A 23,548-nucleotide genomic window follows, 5' to 3' on the forward strand; every position below is an offset into this window, starting at 1 on the left:
GAAGGGCAGGCCAGGCCAAGGATGAGGAATAAACAGTCTTTATTGGGCTCAGACCAGGAGTCCATGGGTCTTGAGGACCTCTATGTATTTGTCGATTTTGTTCTCCATGTTTTTTCAGCCTGTTTCTGTAGCCTCGTAAGCTGTCTTTTCCTCCAGTAGAGGATCTTAGCCTTCTCCTTCCTCTTCTCCTCCAGGGTGGCTGTCACTGCCTGGTACTTCCAGCCAACATCATGAGCCAGGAGCCCCAGGTAGGCAACCTTTCTCACAGGCTTCAGGCACACAACATTGAGAGCAGCCACCATTCACTTTTTGTCATAGTGGAGTGGGATCCCATCAAACATCTTGAGGTGGTCCAAAGCAGCCTGGCCTCACTTGGTCTTGTGGGGCAGCATGCTTCACATGGTCCACCAAAAGAGGCAGTTGGGGACTTGGAAATGGTATGGGCCTCAGAAGGAATTGGTGTTCATCTACCTGCAGAGGAAGGCCAGGTACTTTAACGTGTTTCTGTAGAAACTGCCAGAAATGTGGATGCCCTCACAACACATGATCACCACCTTCCAGTCCAGCAGTACCTGCGTGGCCACAATGGCCGCTGGGCAATCCGGAGATAGCCTCAGCCTCAAGCACCAGGACCTTCCCCCTCCCAACTTTGGCAGCTGCCTGGGAAAGGCTAAACTGGGTGTGTTTTCACATTTACTTACAAACAATTACAGTACAGTTTTGAACATTTTATCAATATGTGTTGACCCTCCATTTTGACTTAAAGTCAATTTTGTAAGATGTTAATATTGTTCCCTCAGCTTTCATTTGGTTAATATTTGCCATTATATCTTAATATAATTTTTTAAATAAATTTTAATTAATTTTAATAAATATTTTTACTTTCAACCTTTCTGGGTGCTTATGTTTTATGTGGATTGCCTGTTTTTTAATAAAAGACATGTAACTGGGTTTTTTTTTAATGCAGTCTCTTAAGTGGATAGTTTGGTCCACTTACACTTATTCTTAAGACTTATATTTGGACTCATTTCTAGCAGTTTATTTTTATTGTTTACTTTTTCTTTTTCTTCTTCTTTTTTTTTTTTTTTTTTTTTGAGATGCAGTCTTGCTCTGTCATCCAGGCTGGAGTGCAATAGCATGATCTCCACACACTGCAGCCTCCACCTCCTGGGTTCAAGCAATTCTCCTGCCTCAATCTCCCAAGTAGTTGGGATTACAGACTCATGCCACCATACCTGGCTAATTTTTTGTATTTTTAGTGGAGAGCGGTTTCATCACCTCAGTCTCCCAAAGTGCTGGGATTACAGGCATGAGCCACTGTGTCCGGCCTATGCTCCTTTTTCTAAGTGTTTTTCCATTCCTGCCTTCTTTCTTTTGAATTGACTTATAGCTCCACTTTCAAACCAGTTTTTCTCCTTTGCCTATAATTTACATTTCTATTTTTGTAACGGTTACTCAAGAACTTTTAAAGTACATAGTTAAGTTTTAAAATATTAATCGATATCTTTATTATTCTCCCAAACAATAAGATCTTAGAATGTTTTAACGCTAATCAACCCCCAATTTATACATTGTTATTGATTTTTAGTTCTATCTTAATTATTTTAACCTCATAAACTAGACTATTACAGCAAAAACAGGTTTATCTTTGTTTTCCATTTCTTTCTTTGTTCATCATTCTTTCTTTCACCTAAAATCTTTCTTCCTGAAGTACTTCCTTTAGAAGTTACATTTTTGGTGATAAAATGTTGTTAGAAAACACTAACAATTTTTATCAGTATAAAAAGTTATTTACCTCATCATTTGCAGATTTCAAAAAATGAACACAAATTCTTTGCATATCCTCCCATTAAGAAAAGTCTATTTCTCCATACCTTGAATTCAGGCTGGCCTTGTGATTTGTTTTGATCAATAAATGATATGCTGTAAGAGTTTTAATCCAAGGCCACAAAGAGGTCTTACAGCTTCCACTCTCCTTTTTCTGAAAACCCTTCCACCACTACATGAACAAGCCCAGGTCAGCCCACTGAACAATGGGAAAAGCATAGCTACTTTCCCGTTGACATTAAGCCAACTGCCAAATACATAAACGAGAGACTCCTAGACCAACCTGCCTGCCAACTACCAGACATGCACAACTCCTTTAGAGATCATCCAATCCCAACCAAATTGGCCCAAACTACAAGAACTACCCAGATAACCCACAGAATCATGAGAAATACTGAACATCTGTTGTTTTAAAACATTACATCTTAAGGTAGTTTACAGTGCAGCAAAAACTAACTGCTTCAAGAATGTGTTTGTTGAAAGGTAATTTTACTGGGTATGAAGTTTGTGGTCAACAGTTATTTTCTCTTAACAACATTGAAGATAACACTCAATGTCTTCTGGCTTCCATTGCTGCTGTGATAAATCAGCTGTTAGCCTAATTATAATTTCTTTTTTCTTTTTTTTTTTTTTTTGAGATGGAGTCTCGCTCTGTCACCCAGGCTGGAGTGCAGTGGCGCGATCTCAGCTCACTGCAAGCTCTGCCTCCTGGGTTCACACCATTCTCCTGCCTCAGCCTCCCGGGCAGCTGGGACTACAGGCGCCCGCCACCACGTCCGGCTAAATTTTTGTATTTTTAGTAGAGACAGGGTTTTACTGTGTTAGCCAGGATGGCCTCGATCTCCTGACCTCGTGATCCGCCTGCCTCCACCTCCCAAAGTGCTGGGATTACAGGCATGAGCCACTGCGCCTGACGGCTAATTGTAATATCTTTGCATAGGATCTCTTTTTCTCTCTGGCCGCTTTTAATATAGTTTCTTGGTTTTGTATCCTCCATTTTTACTATGTTTAGTCTGGATATGAATTTCTTTTTATTTATTATTCCTAGATCCTACTAGACATCCAGAATTGAGAGTTACTACTATGTTTCATAAATTTTGAACAATTCTCAGCCATTATCTCTTTAATAACTGTTTTCTTCTTCCCTAAGTTATTTCCATTCTAGAATTCAAATTACACTTTTTGTTGATATCACTTTATTTTCCATCTATTTACATCTTTGTGTACACTTTGTATAAGTTTGTTGTTTTATGATCAAGTTCACTTATTCACTCTTCAGTTTTATCTAATCTATGTTGAGCCCACCTAAATGGATTTATAATTTCAATTATAAAATCTTGAAAAAGATCACATGAATCTTTTCAAAATCTTCCTGGTCAATTCTGACAGTTTCTTGTTCCATTATAATATTTTAAAATAATTATTTACTTAAATATATTAAAAGTACTTATATTCTAAATCTGACTGGTAGTCCTTTTCAGGTCTGCAGTTTGTTTTGCCATGTTTGTTGATTTATGACTGGAGCTGAAACTTTATCTGTAGAAATATTTTGAGGCCTAAATTTTTAAAGTGAATTCCTCTAAAAACAATTAATTAATGTATGCTTCTGCCAGGTACCTAGGGCCACTGTAAACCTAGAATCACTTTAAACTTTTGCCTTGGAATTTTTTGAGCCACACGTATAGTAGGTAAGCTTATGACTAGGAATTCTCAGAGTTTTCTCTTTTTATTTTTTCCTGTTTCCTGTCTGACTTTTCCCTGCCAAAGCTGAAGTTGCAGCAAACAAATATCACTACCATTTCTAGTATTACTCTCGTGAAATCTGGTGTTAGGCATTTATGCAAGAGTGTTTCTATCCTGCTTGCATGCCAAGCTCTTTTCCTTGTAGCCCATTAAAACGAGTAAGAGCAATAGCCCTAATGTAAAATTAGCTACAGAACACTTACTCCTGGGAAATTATGATTTCTTAGCATTTCTTGGCTAAATTCATATCAACTTGACCATGCCTAGAAGATATTCCCCTGAATGTATAAATCACTATGTTACTAATAGTCTTCTTAATAGTAGAAATAATTTTCTCATCCAGGATAAAGAAAGGCTGTTCTTAGGGAACAAAATGTAAGAGAAACAATTTTCAAAAATATATCAGTTTCTATAATGAGCTAAAGTAAAGCTATCATTTCTGACTCTTTCTGAACTTTTGTGACCTCAAGTTCTTCCTCACTTTAAACCTGGACTTTTCTTATCATAGACAAATCAGATGTATATAATTATTACTTTAGAATTTTTAATGAGAGCCAAACAAACAAAAGCTAAAGAAAATAGAGTTGTACAAAAAAAAAATCCTATATTTTATTTCTCTAAGAGAGAAATAACAAACTTGTAACTTTTATTAATCAAGAAAATCATAAGTAAAGCTACAATGAGACAACACTTCACACCCACTAGAATGGTTATGATTTAAAAAAAAAAACACACACAGGTAATAACAAATGTTGGTGAAACATGGAGAAATTAGAATCATCCTAACTTGCTAGTGGTAATGTAAAATGGTGCAGCTGCTTTGGAAAACAGTCTGGATAACTCCTCCAAAAGTTAAACATGGAGTTACTACACTAACCATAATTCCTATCCTAGGTATATACTCAAGAGAAATGAGAACACATGTCCCATAAAAACCTATATACAAATTATGAACTTAATTTGTAACAGCCAAAAAGTGGAAGCAATCATTACTGATTAATAGATAAACCGAATGTGGCATATTCATCAATGGAATATCACTCAGGAATAAAAAGAAATTATAGTACTGACACATGTTACAGCATGAACCTTAAAACACTATGAAAAACTAAGTTTAAAAAAAAAGGGACTACATATTGCATGATTCCATTTACAGGAAATAGTCAGAATAAGCAAATGTGTAGAGACAGAAAATAGGATAGTGGTTGCCTAAGGATGGAGGAGTTGGGGAAAACAGGGAGTGACTACTAACGAATACGAAATTTCTTTTCAGGATGATGAAAGTACTCTAAAATTTATTGTAATAATAGCTGCACAGATCTGAGAATATATTAAAATCCATTGATTGTATTCTTGGTGAACTGGGTAAACTTACTGGTGAACTGTACACTGAATATACACTGAGTGAACCACATAATATGTGAATTATACTTCAATAAAGCTATGTTTCTTTTCAAAGTAGAAACAACCCAAATGCTCACTGACTGATAAATGGATAAACAAAACGTGGTGTATCCACACAGTGCAATATTGTTCAGTCATATAAAAAAATGAACTACTCGGACGGGCACAGTGGCTCACACCTGTAATCCCAGCACTTTGGGAGGCTGAGGCAGGCAGAACACGAGGTCAGGAGACCGAGACCGTCCTGGCCAACATGGTGAAACCTCATCTCTACTAAAAATACAAAAAATTAGCCAGGTGTGGTGGCAGGTGCCTGTAATCCCAGCTACTCGGGAGGCTGAGACAGGAGAATCGCTTGAACCCGGGAGGAAGAGATTGCACTATTACACTCCAGCCTGGGCAACAGAGTGAGACTCTGTCTCAAGAAAAAAAAAGAACTACTCATATATGCTAAAACATAGATGAACATTGAAAACATTATGCTGTATGAAGAAACCAGACACAAATGGCCACATATAATTCCACTTACACGAAATATTCAGAATGGGTGAGCTCATAGAGACAGAAAGAAAATTAGTGATGGTCAGGGGCTGAGGAAAAAAGAGAACGGGGAGTGACTACTAACAGGTATTGTTATGGTCTGAACAGTATCATCCCCCAAAATTCGTATGTTAAAGCCCTAACCCCCAATGTGACTGTGATTGGAAATAAGCCCTTTAAGGGCTTATTAAGGTTAAATGAGGTCCTAAGAGTGGAGCACTAATCCCATGGAACTGGTATCCTTATAAGAAGAGGAAGAGATACCAGCGACCTCTCTCTTTCTGGGCACACACAGAAGAAAGGTCATGTGAGACTGCAGCAAGCAGCAGCCATCTGCAAGCCAGGGAGAGATGCCTCATGAGAAACCAACCCACTGGCACCCTGATCTTTGATTTCTAGCCTCTACAACTGTGAGAAATAAACTTCTATTGTTTCAGCTACCCAGTCTATGGTTCTGCTATAGCAGCCTGAGCAGACTAATACAGGCATGGAGTTTCTTCCTGGGATAATGAGTATGTTCTCAAGTTAGACAGTAATGATAGCTGTACAACTCTGTGAATATATACCACTAACGTGTATACTTCAACAGGGTTAATTTTATGATATCTAAATTAGATCACAATAAAGCTGTTAAAAAACAAAACAAGACTATACGTAAGAACTGATGTTAGGTGTCCTGCTATTCAAAAGATTCAATGCACTTAATCTATCTAACATGTTTCTGAATAAATCTAAATATACAAAGCCTTAACTTTCAAGGAAAGAAATTGCCAGAATTATATATAGACATGGTCTGTCCCTATGAGTTGCTTGTTTCAGAAAGCTCTATGAATCGAAACTTTTTTCTAAAGTTGGAACGAATAATTAAACTTATAATATTAACATGACAGCATGAAATAAGAGAAAGCACTTCGTAAAGGGGAATGTAAATATATCACCTCAATGATGTTAGCAGAAACCAGATCTAAGTTTTTTCAAGAAGGAAAAAATACATATATCAAAATCTTCAAATAACAAAGCCTACTGGAAAATCAAATTGATTTTATATTTGTTACACAGCAGGCTTAGCTTCATATATATCTTAGGCTTAGAACAGTAGGGATTAGCTTCATACATAGGTTTGAATGCTGAATAGCATTTAAAATGATATACAGAATTTAAAAGTTGACTTTACGTTTGCTACACAGTAGGCTTAGCTTCATAAATGTTAGGCTTAGCACAGTAGGCTCAGCTTCATATATACGTTTGAATGCTGAATAGCATTTAAAATGACATGTAGAACAATACTTCTCAAAAGGACACAAATACAACTATAAAATCTACTCAGATTTTGTTACACCAGTACTAAAATTTTATCCTGGAAAATAAAAGCTGTAAGTAAAATAAATAAATACTCACTTAAGTGATAAGCATTTTACAAGAAGTCTCTGACCAAAATGTTCTTTGGGTACATCAGGAACACTAAGCCGTTCTATTGGTTCTTCCTACAAATTGAAAAGCAACACCAAAATGAATATGCTTATCATATTCCAACTCTTTTTTTTAAGAACTTACTTTACTAATCTAATACTTTTAGTCTTCACAATAGAACATAGAAAAGAAAGACCTATTTATCCACAGACAGAAGTCATTTGATTATAAGTTACTCATTAAGAATAGGAAATTCACTAGTATAAAATGTATTCATTTATAAAAATTACAGCTATGTTTCAGTTGCTTTATCCTCTACATTATTATAATAAATACTCTACATCAATCATAATCCCAAAAGATTGATTTTAATAATCATTTGCTTCTTTATATGCAAACATCTATACCTCATCTGGTGATGGATGCAAAGCAAAAAGTTCTTTGTGACGGTTTGATTTCCTTTGGTCATCATTCTGACGGTCTATTTCTTCATTTGGAGTTCGATCAAGTAAATTGGGAAGCAAAGCATCAGGAAGTGAATTTTTCAAGTCAAAGATACTACAGGCCCAGCTACCCCTTGGGGTATCATCTATTGACATTGAACGTCTTTTAAGGTCATCCTGTCATGCAAAACATTAAGTATAATTATATTAATTAATAAATAAATTGACAATTATTTTAAAATAACTTCTTAAAGTTATTTAAGAATAAAAGTATTACTTGATCATCCTGGTAGTTGTTGCCATCTGGAGCTTCATCAGATTCAAAAACTTGTTTTGGCAAACCTTTTTGCCTTTCTTTCTGTTTATCTAATGTGTTGGGATTAAATCCTGTTCCCAATTTATGGTATCTATTAAAGAAAAAAGTTACATAAAGATCAACTATCAAACTTCGGAATGTTCTCACTTTTTGGGCATCATTATGTAATAAGCCAAGTGTTTTCTGCATTATTTCTTTATGTAATACGAATCCATTCTAGCAATTGAGGTTAAAGAAAATTTCCATTCAATGCTCCTTTAACCCAGCTAAGCAGTAGAGTATGAGTTTCCGAAAGCAAATCATATTTTCCTTCTTTCCATGCCAATCATGTGTATATAAATTAAGCTGTACTTTCAATTCAGAGAATTGGTCAGTAAAAAGAAAACTTGGGAAGCTAGTAACTTGGGTTAAAGAATAAAATGAGAAAATAGAAAATATACATTGAATTAAAAATAATATAAATTTTAAAAGGTTATATACATATAAAGCACTGAATCTTAAAATTTCAAGTAGCCAACAAATTTTTTGCTATCTCTCATTATCTATAAAAGATCTTAACCTAAAGCTACAGACTTGTAACATGAAAAACAGCAAAATCTACACCATCATGGTGTACATATATATTACTTAACATTAAATATATACACAGGTAGCTAAAAACAACTCTTAAATTAATGCAAGCTTCTTTCTTAATCCAATAACAACCTAATACCCAAGAACATCAAATATGAGCTGATCAAAGAGCAATTATTGTTCATGATTCAACACTTCACAGAGCAAACTGAAGGAATATTTTAGTTGAAGCAAAACAATAATGTTTACAAGAAGATGGTACAGTTCTTGCTATTACCCAATTCATGAGATAGTAAAGAATCACATTTGATATGAATTACTCACATCCAGTCTTGTTGCTAAAGCTATTAAAATAGCAATTACATGATATTAACATCACAGCATAATCGCAAAAGAGAAAGAACTAAAGACACTCAATATAGTAATATGAAAGTTATTACTTAGAAGCAGATATCTTAATATTTAACGGAATGTTTCAAGTGTCTTAATTTGTAAAGCTGCATACGTAAGCTGCTCTGATAAATCAGAATGCCACTGAATTCTATCCTAAAAAAATTGACAATATGAAATTCAAGAAAGCAAAGAATGATTCATGATCAATACTCTCTTCTATATCATCCAGTCCTCTAGTCAGTTGCTATGATAAGGCTCTAATAATTACTCATTCAACCCCACACACATCACCATTTTTCTGCCTTGTTTCTTGGCATTCTCACCCTCATTTACGGTTCCAGCCACACTGTCCTCTTTACTCTTTGTTCCTTGAACATTTCTAGCATGTGATCAATATGGAGCCTTTGCATGTATTGCTCTTCCCTCTGCCTAATAACATTCTTCCCCCAGATATTCACAAGGCTCACTTCCCTCAGGTCTCTGCTCAAAATCACCTTATCAGTAAGGCTTCCTCTGATTAATTATATAAAACAGAAGGTCGAGCATGGTGGCTCACACCTGTAATCCCAACACTCAGGGAGGCTGAGGTAAGAGGATGGCTTGAGGCCAGGAATTCAAGGTAACAATGAGGTACAACTGTCCCGCTGCACTCTAGCCAAGGCAACAGAGAGAGACCTTGTCCCAAGTAAATAACTAAATAGAAACCAAAATAAATAATAAAATAAAAATATTTGTTCCTCTTCTTGGCCCTCTCTATCTACTTCACCCTACCTTTTTCTCCACTTGACTCACCTAGATCTTATCTAGTCTATACTTACCTGTGTTGGTTTATTGTCTATCGACAATCTCATTTCCCACTAGAATATAAACTCCATGAGGGTAGAAAGTTGGTTTTGTTCACTGCTGTATCATCAGTCTTTAGTATAGTGCCTGGTACATGTAAGACTCTCAATAAACACTTACTGAATAAGCAAATAAATGAAGTACTTTTGTGTCCCTTTATCATTCTGTGCTGAATCGTGGAAGAATTTTGTGGCTTCATCTTACAGCTACTTCACTTTTCAGCCACATCCACACCACCATTATGTCCATCTGCTGAGTTTGTAATATTTTTTCACTAATCAAAATTTTAATTTCCAAAGATAACTAATTGATTTTTATGTGGTTAAAATATCCTTTCACATTTCTCATGTACATTATTCTCATGTATTTAAGAGTATTATTTACACTTATAGGTCTTAAGCTGTATTCTATTAACTATTTCCTAAATTATTAGTTCTTTTATTTGTAGTTGGATAATTCTCTTTCAAGTGTATTGGTTTGCATCAAATTCTTGGCAATTTCAAGTTCTATCTTAATTTTTTAATTTGTATCCCCCACATCTGTCTTAAACTACTGTACCTGCTTATTCCAGCCCATATCCAGTGGTTGTGGGGAAAGGGCAGATCACGCCACCAAGCAAAGTCTGCCAGTACCTAGTCTTCTGGGTATGAGCATTCCTTCTTCCTCCAAGACATGCTCACCCTGGGTACTATCCTATTAGCCTAAGCCTCCACAACTACTGATCCAAAAAAAAGGGCAGATATCTCTGTTGTCACTGAGCACACATTGTGGAAGAGGTTTCAAAGTGAACACATATCCAATATTTACCAAGTCTCCCTTTCCATTGCCTGCATTCACTGGTTCTGAGCTTAAAGCACTACTGAAGCTTTTGCATGTATCTTCTCCTTAGATTATTCTGTACTATGGTTTTCTCTTACATTCCAATCATACCTATCTTCTTTGTTTCAGAGATACCTCATAACTTCTAGTTCACCAAAAGTACTCCCTTTGGTCTTCCACTTACCACTTATAGCGCATATAATGTATAACATCTAGTATAATTGAAAAAAATAAGAGCTTTAGAATCTGATGCCCCTACGTTCTAATCCTGACTACCCTATTTTTTAGTTTGTGGGATCTCAGAGAAGTTACTTAACTACTCTGAGCCTGAGATACCTTATCTGTTAAAATCTTAAGAGATGAGTGCAAAGTGCCCAATAAAATGCACAGCACACAGTAAACCCATAAATGTTAATTCTCTTATCCTCTTGCCTAAACCAAGGTTAATAATCCTATGCTTAGAATTAAGTAGCAGATTTCCATGATTCTGAGGTCAATATATTTTACAACTAACCTTTTTATTAAGATTTCTGATTATAGGTTTCTAACATATACGCACAGAGGTAAAGACTTTTGAATTATCTGACGGAGGAACAGTATTCTTCAGTAATGTCTAAAAGCTGGCTATCAGAATACTTATCAAAATTGTAAGTTCATAAAAACAGCTCTTCTATATAAAGGGCAGCAGACTGTGCTTTTATTAGGTCACACTGAAACTAAAAAGCATGTCAGCATTATCCTCCAGAGTGATATTTAGCACAATGTAAAGTCTAGTGAAATAAGACAGCCATGAGGGCAAAACAATAAGCAATGGATATATCACTTTTGCTAGTGCTGTTTTGCACAGATTATTTCATTTGAGAAAACTATAATGCCGTATCAGAATTCTCCACTACCTCAATCACATCTCCTTCAGAAAAATAAAATAAGGTTAAGAAGATTCAGCATGGGCCGGGCGCGGTGGCTCAAGCCTGTAATCCCAGCACTTTGGGAGGCCGAGACGGGCGGATCACGAGGTCAGGAGATCGAGACCATCCTGGCCGACACGGTGAAACCCCGTCTCTACTAAAAACTACAGAAAACTAGCCGGGCGAGGTGGCGGGCGCCTGTAGTCCCAGCTACTCGGGAGGCTGAGGCAGGAGAATGGCGTGAACCCGGGAGGCGGAGCTTGCAGTGAGCTGAGATCTGGCCACTGCACTCCAGCCTGGGCGGCAGAGCGAGACTCCGTCTCAAAAAAAAAAAAAAAAAAGAAGATTCAGCATGAAGACCCTTCTCCATTATGCAAATTAGCAAATGATTATTGTGTAAATGAGTTTTAATATACTTCTTAATCTGACTTGTTATTGCACAGTTTATCAGGAAAATAAATTTTGGCTAGAACAAAACATTATTTTTTACAAATATTTACCTGATTGGATATAGAGGTCAAAGACCTATAAATATTAGAAACAGCAGAGACCTTTCAAATAGCTTGGTCTATAAAACTGCCTGTTAATGTTAACTTAGCCATTTAAGTTTCATTAAACTGGATTCTTTTTGAGAAATACAAATTATTCACCAATATCTACCCAACATTTCCTAAAAGAATTAGACTACAAAATTATCATATATTATCTCTTAATGATTTATAATAATACAGAAATACTATTTTTCCATGAATTATATTTTACAAAGAAAGTAAGTAAAAGTAATTGCAGAACTCCTAAGGAGTAAATATCTACACACAAAGGTTCTTCTTTTGTTTCTTCAGCTATTTCGTTTAAATAAATTCTCAGGTCTCTTAATCATTATGAATCTGCCTTAATCCGTTTAGAAATCTTACTCAGTATTCGTAAATGTTGTAATAAACATATAACTTACTTTCTGATGACAATTGCCCAGTCTTCTGTATAACTTCTTATACAGTCTCTAACATGTGGATCCATTTCACTATTTTAAAAAGGAAAATACATTTGTAATTCAGACAGGACAGCACTGATGTTCATTAATTTGGTTGCTATAATTGCTGTTCGCATAACAGGAAATGATGATGCTACAAGAAAATAGGCTCTAAATAAAATAATGGAAGGTAGCCTTTCTATAGTTACTCTAAAGCCAAAAACAGGTCAATGTCTCCTTACCTTTCTTCAGGTACAGCTGAAACAAGAGTTCTGCAGTCCCGAGGACTATAAACAACTTCAATATCATCTGGAGGAAATTCAATCAAATCCCGTAAAGGCCCAGAATCCACAGCCAAAGGATGAGTAATGAGGTAATCTTCCAAATCCACTGGATCTACTGCTTCAGTAAGGGGCACCTTTGTAAAAAGGTAGGATAAGAGATGGGTAGAAAATAAGAGATGAAGTAATTTTAAAACTTAAGGCAAATAACTTATTATTTTTTAAAATAAAAGCTTTTAATCTAGTTCTTTCTAAAATTTTAACAGATATTCAACCAGACGCACTAAAGAAAACACAAAGTGTTACCCTTCTTGCACTCCTCGATGTTTTGGGTCATACTCTCTTTAACGTCCTTGCTGACACTTTGCCCAGAACTCTCACATAAAAACACTAGTAAGAATTAACAGTTTTATTCTACTTTATAGTTTACAAAGTACTCACTGGAAGGATTATTTTTGCTTTTTTATATCTTTGGATATTAAAAAAAGTAAGTTGCTCCATTTCTAAACAGTGCTCTGACTTTATTTCTCGTTTTTGTTTAGTATCCTAGTAAAAACATATAATCAGACTGGGGTAGGCTAAAAAATTTCCCTCCAAAAATTCTCCACATCCTAACACATGGGCCCTGTACATGTTACCTTACATGGAAAAAAATAAAAGTCTTTGCAGATGTAATTAAGGTTCTTAAAACGAGGGTATTATGCTGGATTTTCCAGGTGCTTTCTAAATGCAATCACATATATCCTCATGAGAAGACAGAGGGAGATTTAGGCTACACACAGAGAGAAAAAAAGTTGTATAAAGATGAAAAAGAAAGAGATTTGAATACTCTGGCCTTAAAGATAGAGATGATATCATCACAAGTCAAAGAATGCCAAAGCCATCAGAATTTGGAAGAGACAAGGAACTGATACTCCACTAGAACATCTGAAGAAAGCACAGCCCTGCTAAAACCTTATTTTAGTCCAGTGATACTGATTTCAGACTTTTGGCTTCTAGCACTGTGAGAGAATAAATTTCTTTCATTTTAAGCCACCCAGTTTGTAGCACTTTGTTACAGTAGCCATAGGAAAGGAATACACAGGCCCTATAAAAACTACCCAGTAATAATAATAAAAGACTAGTAGCATTCTTCAGCCAAGTTTTTAACAAGATACTTTTTAATAAAATATCATACTTCTTATCTAGTTTGAAAAAGAAAAAAATATTCAGACAAACCTATAAAGGATATATAACACATATGCAGTTGTAGACCAATGAAAATAAGAACATGTTATTTCTCAGGATATTCATCTGGAATAAAAACACTGAAACCTGCCTCTGCGCAGGTGTACATTATTAAACAGAAGGTGCTTTAATCTATGCTTCTTTGGACTGAACTTTTTTTTTTTTTTTGAGATGGGCTCTTCCTCTGTCATTCAGGCTGGAGTGCAATGGTGCAATTTCAGCTCACTGCATGCAACCTTTGCTTCCTGGGCTCAAGGGATTCTCCCACCTCAGCCTCCCAAGTAGCTGGGATTATAGGCGTGAGCCACCATGCCTGGCTAATTTTTGTGTTTTTGTAGAGACAGGGTCTCACCATGTTGCCCAGGCTAATCTTGGAACTCCTGAGCTCAAGCAATCTGCCTCCCTCGGCCTCCCAAAGCACTGGGATTATAGGCGTGAGCCACGGCGCCCAGCCTAGACTTAACATTTTAAAGATATTGAGTAAAATAATAAATAACACATCTTAAACACTCAAAAGATAGCAGTTATTTATCATTATCAGTATATGCTATCTCATTTAAACCTCCCCCAAACCCTGTAAGCTAGATATAATTACTATTGCAGTTCTACAAATAAGGGCATTTGTGCTCAAAAAAGTTAACAACCAACTGAAAATAAAATAGCCACAAAATGGTAGAGCAGAAATTTGAAACTGGGTTTTCGACCTCTAAAATTTTTTCTACGATTTTAAGCATTCTACCTCACCTATCCTATTAAGTACAAATTATACTATGATGTTCTTAACAAAGAAAAAGAAAGCAATCCAACAGGAAAAGAGAAATCTTCTTGAACCATTGTTATTAGAACTGGGTACCCACATTTAAAAAATGAACCCCAACCTCTGTATCACAACATATATAAAAATTAAACTGAGATGGATCACAGACACAAACATACATGCTTAAAACTATAAAGCTACTTCAAGAAAACATAGCAGGATGTCCTTACAATTTGGGAATAGGCCAAGTTTTCTTAGACATGAAAAAAGAATCATAAAAGAAAAATTGGATTCATTAAAAGACACTGTTAAGAAAATGATTAACAAGCCACACTAAAAGAAAGAACTTACAAAACATATTTGATAAAGGACTAGTACTTAGAATATATGAACAAGTCCTACATCTCAATAATTTTTTTTAAAGTCACACCCTCAAATAAATGGGAAAAAATAAAGCACACAAAAAACTGCTCAAACATCAAAAGTCACTAAAGGAAACTTTCCCTTCTGGAAAGACGAAGTAGAAGTACTTTTCTCTATTCTTTCCACTAAGTACAACAGCCTAGATACTACATAGAAAACAAACCTAAGAAGACTCTGAAAGGTATAGAGAAAACGGCTGGCCGGCAGGGACATCAGAACCCAGGGAATGGCACAACAGTGAGTTACTTCAACATTTCTTTTTGCCTTATACATTCCAGACTTAGAACTAGAAAAGCCCACAACCCAGAAAACAACAAGAAGCACTAGAGGTAGTGGGACTGGGTTGCGGTGAGCCTGTTTTCCCCAGCCAAAAGATCAAGAAAGAAGCAACCTAACAAAACAAAAAACACTTAGACTTTAACTGCTCAAAGGCCAAGTGGGGAACTATATTTCTACCCTCACCAAGCTGTAACAAGGCATCCCAACTCTCCCCACCAGGGTAGTATCAGAGAAGTACAAGTAGGGTGTTGGGATTTTTATATCTACCGAGCAATAATTAATCTGACTCTCATCGTGTCAGTAGAGGCCACTAAGGAAATCTGGACATCAACTCCTATGAAGCAGCAACATGGCTCCTCTTTCCTTTATCACTTGGGCACTGTCAGAGAAGGTCTAGTGGAGAGTAAGTACTTTCACCAATGCCCAGTGTAACAAGGCCACACACCCTTGGATGTCAGTAGAGGCCATGTGAGGAACAGTAAGGAGCACTACTACCCTTCCCAGCTAAGTAGTGTGAGCTGTGGTCCAGCAGAAGTGGGGACTCTCCCTCCTGCTCGACAATAAGTAACAAGGAATCCTTCCCCTCCTTGTATACCAAAAGAACACAAGTAAGAAATCTGAACTTCTACTCTGTCTGTCCAAAACAAGATAGCATCCACCTATAACTAGAGCAATATCAAAGAAAGCCAGCTAAAATATGTTTAAATAAGACCTAGAAATTCACAACATAAGACCCAAAAGGTACAAGTTCCAATCAAAAATCTCTCATCATACTAAGAACAAGGAAAATCTTAACTCTAATTAAAAAGACAACCTGTAGATGTCAATACCAAGATAAGTGATCTTGGCATTATATGACAAAGATTTTAAGGCAAACATCAGAAAAATAATTCAACAGCAATTGTAAACCCTCTTAAAATAAATGAAAAACCAGAAACTCTCTGTAAAGAAACAAAATCTCGGCAAAGAAGCAGAAGATACAAAGAACTAAATGGAAATTTTGTAACTGAAAAACACACTGACCAAAATTTAAAATTTAATAGATAAATTCAATAGTAGAAAAGAGGGGATAGAGGAAGTAAAAATCGGTTACCTTGAAGAAAGAAAAATCGAAATTATCCAATCTGAACAGCATTAAAAGAAAACAGACTGAAAAATCAAAACAAAACAAAAACAAAAATAGAAAGCATCTTCAGGGACAAACTACACTAGAATATCCAATACTGGCACCACCAGAGTCCTAGAAAGTGAGGAAAAAGAAGACGGGGCTGAAACATATCTGAAAAAACAATGGCTAAAAACTTCTAAATTTCATAAAAAGACATAAGCCTACAGACAACAAGAAGCTAAGCAAACTTTAAACAGGATAAACCCAGAGAAATATGTACCATGACACAGCAACCAAATGCAGATTTAAAAAAAGAAAAAGAAAGGCCAGGTGCAGTGGCTAACGCCTGTAATCCAAGGACTTTGGGAGGCAGAGGCGGGCGGATCACCTGAGGTCAGGAGTTCAAGACCAGCCTGGCAAACAGGGTGAAACCCCATCTCTACTAAAAATATAAAAATTAGCCAGGCATGGTAGCGGGCGCCTGTAATCCCAGCTACTCGTCCTGTAATCCCAGCTACTTGGTAGGCTGCGGCATGAGAATCGCTTGAATCTGCCTCCAGGAGGCAGACGTTGCAGTGAGCCAAGATTGCACCACTGCACTCTAGCCTGGGGGACACAGCGAGACTCAGTCTCCAAAATAAAATAAAATAAAACAAAATCCTGAAAGCAGTGAGGAGAAAATGACACCTTACCTCTAGGAGGAAAAGAATTCAACTTACAAATTTCTCATAAAAAATCCTGACAGTCAAAAAGTGGCACAACATTTTTCAAGTGCTGTAAGAAAATAACTGACTACCTGGAATTTTAGATCCTGCAAATATCCTTGAAGAATGAAGGGGAAGGCCGGGCACAGTAGCTCATGGCTATAATCCCAGCACTTTGGGAGGCCAAGGCAGGTGGATCGCCTATGCTCAGGAGTTCAAGGCCAGCCTAGGAAACATGGCAAAACCTCAACTATACCAAAAATATACAAAAAATTAGCCAGGCATGGTGGCATGCACCTGTGGTCCCAGCTACTCCGACGGCTGAAGTGGGAGAATTACGCCTGGGAGGCAGAGGTTGCAGTAAGCTGAGATTGCATCACCCACACTGGGTGACAGAGTGACACCCCTGTCTCAAAAGAAAAAAAAAAAAGAATGAAGGGGAAATCAAGACATACTCTGATAAAGAAAAACTAAGAGACTCTGTCACCAGCAGATCTATTGTAAAAGAATGGCTAAAAGAAATTCCTTAAACCAAAAGGAAATAATAAAAGGTATCTGGAAATATTAGGAAGGAAAAACAAATACAGCACGAGCAAAAAATATAGGTAAATACAATAGACTTTCCTTTTTCTCTTGACTTTTCTAAATTGTCCAATATGATTCTAAGTGTATATAGAGAAAATGTTTAAGACAATTATGTATAGGAGACGGTAAAGGGATGTAAAAATAGATAACGTTTCTATACTTTACTCAAACTGGTAATATATGAACACCAATACTGTGATAAGTCACGTATATAACACAATACCTTGTACAGCCACTAAAAAGCTATATAAAGAGATACTCTCAACAACACTATAAATCAAAATGGAATCCTAAAAAACATTTAGGTAACCCTGGAGAAGTAGAAAAAAGAAAATAGAGAGATGAAAAACAGAATAAACAAAAAATAAAATGGTAGATTTAAACCCTAACAGAGTAACAACATTCAATTATAAATTTATACATTATATTATAAACATAAATGTAAAAGTAAGAGACTAGCAGAATGGACTTAAAAATATGACCTAACAATGTGGTATCTACAAATAACTCACTTCAAATAACACAACATAGGTAGGTTGAAAATAGAAGTATGGAAAAAGATATACCAGGTGACCATTACTCAAAAGAAAGCAGAAGTGGCTAAGTTAATAAGGGAAAGTGCAGACTTCAGAGCAAACGACAGTACCAAATAGAGAGTGACATTACCTTGATTATAAAAGGAATGATCCAAGAGGACATAACAATCTTAAATGTGTATGTACTAAATAACAGAGTTATACTCTGTGTATGTACTAAATAACAGAGCTATAAAGTAGGTGTAGCAAAAACTGATTGAACTGAAAGAATAAATAAGACATATCACAATTATACTTGCAGAAATCAAGAGATCGCTTTTCTGCAGATTCTAGAAAATCAACAAGGATATAGTATTATTCAAAAGCACCCTCAACCAATAGATCTAACTGACATTTATAGAACACTCCACCCGATGACAACAGAATATACATTCATTACAAAGGTCCCAAAAGTACATACCAAGACAGACCATATTCTGACCCATAAAACAAACTTCAACAAATTTAAAAGAACTGAAATCAGACAGAATGTGTTCTCTGACTATAATAGAATCAAACTAGAAAGTGGCAACAGAAAGATAACAGGAAAATCTCCAAACACTTAGAAATTAAACATACTTCTAAATAATCCATAAGTTACAAAAGTCTGAAAAATGAAATGAAAAAAACACACTGAACGAAATGAAAATACAACATAAAATTTGCAGATAGGGAAATGTAAACCAAAAACATAAGTGAGATACCACTTCGTACCCATTAGAATGGCTATTATTTTTTAAATGGTTAATAACAAGTGTGGACAACAATATGGAGAAATTTGAACCCTTGTGCATTGATGGTGGAAATGTAAAATGATACAGTTGCTAAGAAAAACAGATTGGTGGTTCCTCAAAAAGCATACAGTAAACACAGAATTACTCTATCATCTAGCAATTCCAGTTCTAGGTATACACCCAAAAGAACTGAAAATAGTGACTCAAAATGATAATTGTACTCTCATGTTCATAGCAGTTATTCACAATAGCCAAAAGTTTGGAAACGACCCCAATGTCCATCAAAATTAATGAATAAATAAAATGTGACATATACATACAATGGAATACTATTAAGCCTTAAAAAGGAATTAAATCAGCCAGGGATAGTGGCTCACGTCTATAATCCCAACATTTTGGGAGGCCGAAAAGGAGGATCACTTGAGCCCAGGAGTTCAAGACCAGCCTAGGCAACATAGTGAGACCTCGTCTCTACACAAAATACAAAAATTAGCGAGGCATGATGGCATGCGCCTGTAGTCCCAACTACTTAGAAGGCTGATATGGGAGGATCACTTGAGCCTGGAAGGTCAAGGCTGCAGTGAGCTATGATGGTACTACTGTACTCAGCCTGGATGATAAAGCAAGAATCTGTCTGGAAAAAAAAAAAAAAAAAAAAAAGATACAGGCTACAACCTGAATAAACCTTTAAAACATTCTGCTAAGTAAGTAAAATAAGCTAGACACGAAAGGGCAAATATTGTATGATTCCACTTACATCAGGTACACAGAAGAGGCAAATTCATAAAGGCAGGAAAGATAAGATATTATCAAGAGTTGGGAAGGGGGGGAAATGGGAAGTTGTTGTTTAATGGGTACAGGGTTTCAGTTTGGGATAATGAAAAAGTTCTGGAGATAAACAGTGGTGATGGTTGTACAACACAGTAAATGTACTTAATGCCAGTGAATTGTATAAATAAAACTGATTAGAATGGTAAATTTTATGTTATGTATATTTTACCACTATATCTATTATGTATATAAGTATAGCATGTAAGTATATATTACACATACATAAAATTTTTTTAAAATTCAATTTTTTTTTCTCATTCAGCGCTTTTTGCCCAGATATTATTTCTAGGGCAGTATACAGCTCTGAATTTAAAATGTCACAAATAAGTACTCAGTGAAAACAACAACAAAACCTGGGAAGTCGCTACATATGTCTAATTCAATGAGTTCATGGATTCTAGGTCCTGGTGATGTGGAAGGACAACTGGAGTCAGGGTACCATAACAAGAAGACCATAAAGATAAGAGGTGGTGATCAGAGATGGGAAGCATAAAACTAAGATTACACATGGGTTATAGTTATTCATAATGACAAAAATCTAAGGTCTGATTATAGAAATTTTGAGTAGTTAAGGTGTAATTCAGGATGCAAAATAGTATCACTGGAAGAGAGGCATTCAAGACACCAAGAGAATTTTGGAAGGATTATCTCCATGTACATTGAAATCAGCAAGAAATCCATATATTCTAAAATTTCTCCAATTAGCATGTTACTGTAATTAAAAGTAAACTTAATGTTTTCAAATTTTAGTACAACAAACGTTATAAATATATCATTACAAGTCGATCAAACTGTTATTTCCCAGTTTGTTCAATAACAGGTACCCTTTCACAGCTAAATGGAAAATGCTAATCTATAACTCCACCCTATCATGCTTATTTGCTTTTTTAGTTTTCCAGAGCATTTTGTAAAAATGACCTCTAATTTTAAGACAAATACAGGTATGTTTTTAATTCATATTTCTAACATAATAAATATTATTAGTTTTTATCAAAACTGAATTTCCTCATGCCAGCTTCTTTAATAAGAGAACATTTATGTCTCTGACACAGTACTGGGCTTACAGTAATAATTCAATAAATATAAATTCATTTATCTTAAAGGCAACAGATAATTCTACAAACCCATATAATTATTTACTTTGGTGCTTGTTTCTAGAATAGATTCCTAAATTTTCACATAATGAATCACCTTCTGTCTTTAAAAGTTCTAAGGCTGGATGCGGTGGCTCACACCTGTAATCTCAGCAATTTGGGAGGCCGAGGAGGGCGGATCACAAGGTCAGGAGTTCGAGCCAGCCTGGCCAATATGGTAAAACCCCATCTCTACCAAAAACACAAAAATTAGCTGGGCATGGTGGCACATGCCTGTAGTCCCAGCTACACGGAAGCTAAGGCAGGAGAATCACTGGAACCCAGGAGGTGGAGGTTGCAATGAGCCGAGAACGCGCCATTGTACTCCAGCCTGGGCGACAAAAGCGAGACTCGGTCTCAAAAATAGAAGGGAAAAAAAAAGTTATAAATGTAAAATTCCAGGATTGATTAAATCCTGAATATAAAGTTTCAGAGTTGGCTAGGAAACTAGCAATTCTATGACACCCCATAACATCCTCTCCCAACACAGATTTCAACAAAATGAGGTAACAAGAAGTAAGGTTATGAGATTAATGATGGAACCCAATTAGTTCTTATCTTTCCACTATTTTTTCATGGCCTAGTCAATCATACACCAATGACATACTATATTTTGAATACGTTACTTACTGTGGTGTGATGGGATATATTGCCAACAATATTAAGGTTTTTGAGCAGTTGGGGAGAACCACTATATTGTCCGGAGATCTGCTTCCTAACTTCAGCTGCCACCGTTCTATAATGAAGAAAGCAAAAACATACACATTATTTAAAAAAAAAAAAGCTAAACTAGTTTAAAATGGAGGGAAGCTAAATACATTAAAGATTCATTTAAAGAAAAACAAAATGTCAGCATAACAATAAGGCTATAAATTCATAAAATAATTTAGGAAATACTTTTCTAGCTTATAATTACATTAGAACATTTTATGTTGTAGGGTACTAGAGTGACAGACAACCGATATGAGGCTTTTTTATATGGGCATTATAGGGAACACACTTTGGCCTACAATAGAGCTGGAACTATAGAGGCAGCTCTATAGTTGGGAGCTATAAAAAGATGTGTATATTAAAATGTATATGCTTTAAAGTATATAAGATGTACATTAAAATGTATATTATATTAAAATGTATATACTTTAAAGTACAAGAATTAGGAATAAAAAACTCTGGAGTGTTTTCAAGTTAATGATTTAATTCAGAGCCCTGACCATCTTGGTTCCCATTAGAGTTTCCAGCTGAGTTTCAAGATAATCTCATTTTCCTAAAAGTATTCAGATTTAGGATATAATCTTTTCTCCTATTTCTTCTCTTCAATTCCTCCTTCCTTCTTTCATATTCAATCATTTCACACACATTTACTGAGCATTGTTATGAGCCAACTACACAATTAGAAATATTTACACAAAAATAAGAGTTATCATTCTTTAGGGCTTAAGATACTGAGTTAGTGCAACCTTTTTTAAGTAGGTGACTTGAGGTACTTTATATAATATTTGTGTTTTAAAAGGCTAACTTCCTATTCATAATTGCCAAACCTTGGAAGCATCAAGCTATCCTTCAATGGGTGACTGGATAAACAAACTGTGTTACATCTATACAATGAAATATTATTCCGTGATAAAAAGAAACGAGTTATCAAGCCATGAAAGACACAGAGGAACCTTAAAAGAATATTGCTAAGTGAAAGAAGCCAATCTGTATGACTCCAACTATATTTTATTCTGAAAAAGGCAACCTATGGAAGACAGTAAAAAGACCAGTGGTTGTCAGGGGCTGGAGTGGGGACAAGAAAGGAGGAATGCATAAGTAGAAATAGGGTGATACGGTTTAATTGTGATCCCAACCCAAATCTTATCTTGAATTGTAGCTCCCATAATTCCCATGTGTTGTGGGAGGGACCCTGGGAGAAAACTGAAAGATGGAGGCAGTTTCCCCCATACTGTCTCCTGGTAGTGAAGAAGTCTCACCAGATCTGATGGTTTTATAAGGGGTTTCTCATTCTCTCTTGCCAGCCACCATGTAAGATGTCCCTCTGCTCCTCCTTCCTCTTCTGCTATGATTGTGAGGCCCCCCCAGCCATGTGGAACTATGAGTCCATTAAACCTCTTTCCTTTATGAATTACCCAGTCTTGGATGTATCTTTATTAGCAGCATGAGCAAAAAACTCACACATAGGATGTTTCGGACAATGAAACTATTCTGTATGATATGGTAATGGTGGATATAAGTCATTATATATTTGTCAAAATTCATTGCATGTACAACAGAGTGAACCCTACTTAATCTATGGATTTTAGTTAGTAACAATGTGCATCAATATTGGCTCATCAGTTATAACAAATGTACCACACCAATGCAAGATGCTAACTGAAGAAATTTGGGAGATAAGGGAGGATGTATAAGAACTTTCCGGCCGGGCGCGGTGGCTCACGCCTGTAATCCCTGCACTTTGGGAGGCCGAGGCGGGCGGATCACGAGGTCAGGAGATCGAGACCATCCTGGCTAACAAGGTGAAACCCCGTCTCTACTAAAATACAAAAAAAAATTAGCCGGGCGCGGTGGCGGGCGCCTGTAGTCCCAGCTACTCGGGAGGCTGAGGCAGGAGAATGGCGCGAACCCGGGAGGCGGAGCTTGCAGTGAGCCGAGATGGTGCCACTGCACTCCAGCCTGGGGGACAGAGTGAAGACTCCGCCTCAAAAAAAAAAAAAAAAAAAAAAAA

The 23,548-nt window shown here is 36.1% G+C and overlaps 1 protein-coding gene and 1 pseudogene across 7 annotated transcripts in view; both read right to left on the minus strand.

Annotated features, from left to right (window-relative positions):
- DOCK7 (dedicator of cytokinesis 7) overlaps positions 1-23,548 on the minus strand; it is a 245,196-nt gene that overhangs the window by 200,682 nt on the left and 20,966 nt on the right. For all 7 annotated transcript variants that reach the window (XM_025373022.1, XM_025372964.1, XM_025372899.1 and 4 more), the window contains exons 2-7: positions 21,457-21,562; positions 12,432-12,607; positions 12,172-12,240; positions 7,645-7,774; positions 7,332-7,544; positions 6,913-6,998 (exon numbers count right to left, since the gene is read on the minus strand). In XM_025373022.1, the coding sequence (XP_025228807.1) occupies positions 6,913-6,998; positions 7,332-7,544; positions 7,645-7,774; positions 12,172-12,240; positions 12,432-12,607; positions 21,457-21,562 (780 nt within the window). The remainder of the gene's footprint in view (positions 1-6,912; positions 6,999-7,331; positions 7,545-7,644; positions 7,775-12,171; positions 12,241-12,431; positions 12,608-21,456; positions 21,563-23,548) is intronic.
- LOC112632565 lies at positions 49-1,800 on the minus strand (annotated as a pseudogene).

The sequence above is a fragment of the Theropithecus gelada genome, chromosome 1 (genome assembly GCF_003255815.1).
Source record: "Theropithecus gelada isolate Dixy chromosome 1, Tgel_1.0, whole genome shotgun sequence".
Taxonomy (NCBI): domain Eukaryota; kingdom Metazoa; phylum Chordata; class Mammalia; order Primates; family Cercopithecidae; genus Theropithecus; species Theropithecus gelada.